The 6,684-nt window shown below is 38.2% G+C and overlaps 1 protein-coding gene across 1 annotated transcript in view; it reads right to left on the bottom strand.

The window, feature by feature from the left end:
* Positions 1-6,684, bottom strand: part of LRRK1 (leucine rich repeat kinase 1) — a 395,700-nt gene that overhangs the window by 26,221 nt on the left and 362,795 nt on the right. Inside the window, exons 29-31 of the mRNA XM_053717594.1 lie at positions 5,949-6,100; positions 5,619-5,736; positions 4,088-4,201 (exon numbers count right to left, since the gene is read on the bottom strand). Of these exons, the coding sequence (XP_053573569.1) occupies positions 4,088-4,201; positions 5,619-5,736; positions 5,949-6,100 (384 nt within the window). The remainder of the gene's footprint in view (positions 1-4,087; positions 4,202-5,618; positions 5,737-5,948; positions 6,101-6,684) is intronic.

The raw sequence follows: 6,684 nt of genomic DNA on the forward strand, positions 1-6,684 counted from the left end.
GAGCAGGGCACTGCATGTGAGAGCAATAAAATTTTGGGACTTCAAAATGGAAAATTGTATGTAAGAAACATTGAAATTACATTTCTGAATAACAACCTCTTGAAAACTGTTGTCTCAGAACATAACACTATTCCTAAGGAATAAATTCCTCACATACATAAGGAATAGCCAAAGAGTTGGTGGTTAAACGTTGTGTAACATAAAAACTATCTCCATAGCCTCTTGGTCCACACTTTATTGACAAGGGAAACCAAGAGCTCTCAAAAAAATCCTTTAATCAGTGAATAACTGTACCCATACAAAAACGGTACTGTCACTTTAAATTTTAAAGAGAGTAACTTATTTTTTTATTTATATTTTTATTATTGTAAATATGGCAGAACAGCTTAAATAGGCTGTGTAAGTTATCAAAAAACCCTCAGCAGTAAAAAGGCTGAGGTGCCTATCTGAAAAAACCATCTCCCTCTGAGCAGCACATTCATGATCCGCAACAGGGAAAGACAGTCTCCGGTCTCATTACGCATACAGTATGAGTCTGCGTATAGGACCAGCAACTGCTCCAGAAGAGAAGGGGAAAAAAGGCGCGACAAGCCAATACTGCCCCCCCCCCCCAAGGACCGACCGTCGTGGGCGGTAACAAAAACAAACTTCTCCCGGTCGCCATATTGTTTTATGGCGCACTATGTAAATGCTGAGACAGGCAAAATAAACTTGACAAACATCTCCCAGCCTGCACCTTTCTTATGTAACCGCCGGGAGATAAGTGCCCCAGAGACTAAATATGACAATAGTCAAATAAATGTAAATTACAACCGCCTAGGGCAATAGCAGCACAGTAATCTCCCGGTTGGCAATGCTTCTTATGAAACCGCAGGGAGATTAAATACAGCGCCTCAGAGACTAATTAGTATAATGGCCAGATAATACACCCGCCTAGGGCGATGTTATTACAGCAATCTCCCGGTCGGCATGTTTCTTAAGGAACCGCCGGGAGATTAGATAAAGTGCCTCAGAGACTAAGTCCTATAGTAAAACTAAACCTGCCTTGGGGATATTAGTACAGTCATCTCGCGGTCAGCATGGTTCTTTAAGTAACCGCTGGGAGATGTGACTACCACCATCGTCATGCCCTGTGAGCCCTGTGCCTGCGCTAGCTGTCACACATAATCTCCTAGGTATCATGGAGAGTTTATGCAAAATAAAAATAAAGTACCCATCCATTAAGGGCTTCTTTATAAATCCCATACAGAGTAAGTGCCCAACTTCCTCTGAGTATCTTCTTCATATCCCCAGAAATAGAAGTCAGCACTTACCTCATCCTGCCCGACAGCAAAGGCAGCCTCCAGGCTTGCGAGGTCCTATTCCTCACATGGACCTGTGAAAAAGGAGAAAATACTGAGTAATATCCCTCAGATTTTTCAGGGTTAGGGCAGCATAAATGTATGTGAGGCGCAGTGAGAATTATGTCCCAGAAGTTCCCATTGCTTTAAAGCCACCAAAAGCTCTACTGTAGAGACTGATATGGACTACGGCTACACCCTAGGGCAAAGCAGCATACTTTGGCACTACTTTAAAAATAACAAACTCTTGATTGAAGAATCTAATCGAACACCTCACTTTACCTCTTCCTATCACTAACGTAGGCAAAGAGAATGACTGGAGTGGGAGGGAGGGGAGGAGCTATTTAATAGCTCTGCTGTGGTGCTCTTTGCCTCCTCCTGCTGACCAGGAGGTGAATATCCCATAAGTAATGAATATGATCCGTGGACTCATCGTGTCTTTAAGAAGAAAATAAGTACTCCTAGGTAAGCGCAAAAGACTCAAGCACACTAACTTCAGGACTTTGGATATTGCCAGTGCGCTAACTCCCTTTACCCATAGACTTCTATGGGGTGCGCCTATTCTATTTATCGCTCGGACACTAACACAAAACTATGCTTGATCAACTGTGCTAAAGCCAAAAGATAGGAATACTTCAAATTCCTATGTTCTTCACTTAGAAGAAAATATTTTATATATATATATATATATATATATATATACATACACACAATATATATATATATATATATAATACACACAGTATATATATACAGTATATATATATATATATATATATATAAATATATTTAAAAATAAAAAAAATATGCTTACCTGATAAATTTCTTTCTGTCCTTGACGTCATCAATTACTAGTGGGAACCAATACCCAAGCTAGAGGACACAGATTACTAGGGAGGGGAAAGACAGGTGGACCTAAACAGAAGGCACCACCGCTTGAAGAACCTTCCTCCCAAAAGATGCCTCAGCCGAGGCAAAAGTATCAAATTTAGAAATAGTGTGCAGAGAGGACCAAGTTGCAGCCTTGCAAATCTGTTCCACAGAAGCTTCATTTTTGAAAGCCCAAGATAACGAGACAGCCCTAGTGGAATGAGCTGTAACTCTCTCAGGAGGCTGCTGTCCAGCAGTCTCGTTAGCAAAACGAATCATACTTCTCAACCAAAAGGAAAGAGAAGTAGCAGTAACCTTCTGACCCTTACGCTTTCCCGAGAAACAAACAAAAAGGGCAGAGGACTGGTGAAAACCCTTAATCGCCTGTAAATAGAATTTTAAAGCACGCACTACATCTAAGTTGTGTAACTGACACTCCTTATGAGAAGAAGGATTGGGACAGAGAGAAGGAACAACTATTTCCTGACTAAAACCACCTTAGGAAGAAAACCCAACCTAGTACGTAGGACCACCTTATCCGCATGAAAGTTAAGGTAAGGCGAATCACACTACAAAGCCGAGAGTTCCTAAACTTTCCTCGCAGAAGAAATAGTAACAAGAAACAAAACCTTCTAAGATAATAATTTAATACCTATGGAACGCATTGGCTCAAACGGAGCCTGCTGCAAAACCTTAAAGGGACACTGAACCCAATTTTTTTTATTTCGTGATTCAGATAGAGCATGCAATTTTAAGCAACTTTCTAATTTACTCATTTTTATTCATTCTCTTGCTATCTTTATTTAAAGAAGGCATCTAAACTGTTTTTTTTTTTTCAGAACTCTGGACAGCATTTTTTTTAGGTTCAGAACTCTGGACAGCATTTTTATTATTGGTGGATGAATTTATCCACCAATCAGCAAGGACAACCCAGGTTGTTCACCAAAAATGGGCTGGCATCTAAACTTACATTCTTGCATTTCAAATAAAGATACCAAGAGAATAAAGAAAATTTGATAATAGGAGTAAATTAGAAAGTTGCTTAAAATTTCATGCTCTATCTGAATCACGCATGAAAAAATTTGGGTTCAGTGTCCCTTTAAGAACAAGGTTAAGACTCCAAGGAGGAGTAACCAACTTAAACACAGGCCTGATTTTGACCAAGGCAGGGAAAACTATCCCCATAAAGGATTTCATTTCTTCAGACACCAAACTTTACCTCCTCCATTGACAGAGGTAAAAAGAATGACTGGGGATTATGGGTAGGGGAGTGATACTTAACAGCTTTGCCGCCTCCTGCTGGCCAGGAGAGATATTCCCACTAATAATTGATTACGTTGTGGACTCACCATATCTTAGGAAAGAAAAGAACATTTTCTAAGTGAAAAACAGGAATTTTAACTATTTCTTTTTTAAAAAAACATTAAAACATATTAAAATGGATTTAAAAAGATAGTGCATATTTCAAGGTATTTGACTCGGAAGGGCTCAAAAGTATATATATATTTATTTTTTATATATATGTGCATGGTTGTGATATCCATTGAAAGTAAAGGGTGCGCTAGAGCAATGCTAGCTGCACTAAACATTCTCTGGTAAATCTGATTTAACATGGATTTGTAATATCAAGCTGCAAGCTAATTTTAGCACGGTCTAACAATACTGCTTATCGTGTTCCAGGCTAGCATTAATGCGCCACTTGTAACCTGGGCCTATGTGTTTAACCCCTCTGCTGGGGCTAAACATAGTTATATACAAACAATATTAAATTAATACTAAAATGCATTAACATAAACACCTTTATGTCCCTTTAACTCTTTATAATTTGATAAATTGTTTCCTATTTCCTTTTCAAGCACCACACATCCTGCACTCACCTGCTGCACATTCACTGTAAGGAAGCAGGTCACAATTGCTGGAGTGTCCAACACCTTCTGTGGGGTATTCAGTGGACACATGCCCTGGAGACTGTATAGAGATATCTTCTGATCCTGCACACACATATTATTTACACATTAACAACAGGGAAGTAAATGAGTCATCTACTTAAGAAGATACTCAGTGGATTGGCATTTGCAAATTAATACTTTGTAATCAGGGCAATAAAAACAATAATTTCAAAGTGCAGAGTATTTATCATCAGATGCCCATACATTTTTTTTTCCCAACTTGTATTTAAGGGAAACGGTGCTTAACTGGGAATGAGTATGAATTTGTAGCTTGTTATGTTGGATAGTGCCAACCTAAGGTGCTGCAACTTTATCCACTTGAGCCTTTGACAAGGACTTTTCTACAATACATTAGTGTGATAAGATCCATTGCAGGCCCAAAACATCAAGTCATTATCGCAACAACGAACATAAGGGCTACTCAAAAACAAGTATTAAGGTTTGGTTTGGGCTTTGCCCTTGGAACTGTAGCTATATTTCTTTAGATACAATGGGCAACATCTGGTAGCCATAGGGAGACAAATCAAAAAAGGCTCTAGCCTTCAACAGGAGTCAAAGGCTTTAAGTTGGTAATACGAACAAGAATAGCTTAGTACTGATCTTAAAAAAATAATCTAAATAATCAATCCTGGTGTGTAAATTTGGGTATCACCCAGGAGTCACAAATAACATCATGTAGTGTGTTATTTAAAGTGCCAATTACTTTATTAGCATACTGTGAGGGCTCCATATCACACAACAGGTAAGTAAACAACTGCTTTTAGTGACAATGTGTTAAATTACTGCTTAAGATTCATAATGCACCAGTATTTCACCCACTGACTGTCCTGTGTGCATGTACAAAGGGTTTAATATACTGCCTCATGAGTGTTTCTGACAATCACAGGATTACATTTCTGTTTATATTTCATCTATCTATCTATTTATCTATCTCGCACAATTGCACTGTTTACAGACAAGAATATTGCTTATGTATACCTCAAATGCAAAAGCCCTAGATTAGTTTAATAGTATAATGTTTATAAAATGGGATCATGGTAATTAATCTTAACAATAACATTATATAAGTTTGTCAATATAGATAACGGATACCTCTGCCTTCTCCCGTGAATAAAAAAAAAAACGAATGAGAAGGGAGAAGTAGGTGGAGAAAGGAGGGTCTATTAAACCAATTCATAATTTAATTTGATGGTTTGTAGGAGTGGATAGAAAACGGATATTACACATTAGGTAGATGCCTTACTTTTGTCTTATTTTTATAGATCAATCGAAGTCTAAATCTTTCTATAATTCATCGAACTATGGACACATGTTTAGAACTTGTGGGAGACATATGCAATAACCAGCCAATAATCCGTTTGCGGGCTCCACTTATAATCTAGCCTTTAGTTAATCAAATCTAGCCTAGGGAATCAGTAAGAGCTGATACTTGACACATCCACAGTTATTCTGTCCTCACCTCTGTGGCAACCCACATAGTGTTCTGTACTTTCAGCTGGCAGCACATTCTGATCCCAGGGCAGTTTAGGGCTTGGACTTCCACCAGCCCCTTGTCTACATTCACCACAGTGTAATTTCTGAGGACAAACAAACAAACATGCTTTTGAGGACTGCACAACAAGAATATGGACAACATGACGATGAAGTGTTAATGCTGGTGAAACAGAAACTAATTAACATAGACAAATAAATGAAGTAAACACAGGAGTAGTCACAAAAGACAAATGCATTGACACGCTACACCAGGCAGGTATATAGTAAGAGACGACAACTTCTTCTTCTATAATACCTAGTTTCCCCTGTTCCAGCCCAAAACACAACTGTACTCTCTTGTTCCCTGGATGAGCAGAACTTCTCCTGTGTTCCAGATGGTAGCTGGTACTTAAAGACTGCAAAGCTGGGATCATTCATGCGCCGGACAACGGCTGCGGCAAGTGGACGCTGCAAAACATAGGTCAATGCTCAAACAAAGATTGGAGCAGACACACTGAATGTCACCAAGTCATCTAGTCAAATTTCAGCAAATTAGTTTTATTCCTAAGACTTACACTAATAATAACCTCACTTTAATATTTTGAAATAAGATGGTCGAAAACCATTTGGTTTGATTTTAATGTTAAATGGACATTAAAGCATTTTTTTTTAAAGTTGTATCTAAAAGACAACATTTTAATAATTTTCCTTGTGGGCTGTATCACTGTCCATTAACAGAGCTGTTGGAGTCTTGCTTATCAGCATAAACCAACTGTGGACAAGCATGTCCTTCCTGTTAATAAAAATAAATAAAAAATTGTCATACTAAGAAATATGTTTTCCATGTATAAATGGTCGCTTTCATATTCATATTAATTGGTTGAGTTTAATGTCCTTTTAACGTGACTTTACGGTGGCGTACTACAATGCATAATGCTTAGACAAGATGGATGATACATATGAATGGAAATTGTAAAAGGAGATCTGGAATGTTATATTAAGGGATTAAGCATGTGTAAAAACACTGTGACCTAGATTTTCTGGTGATTTAA

Source organism: Bombina bombina, chromosome 6 (assembly GCF_027579735.1).
Source record: "Bombina bombina isolate aBomBom1 chromosome 6, aBomBom1.pri, whole genome shotgun sequence".
NCBI lineage: Eukaryota > Metazoa > Chordata > Amphibia > Anura > Bombinatoridae > Bombina > Bombina bombina.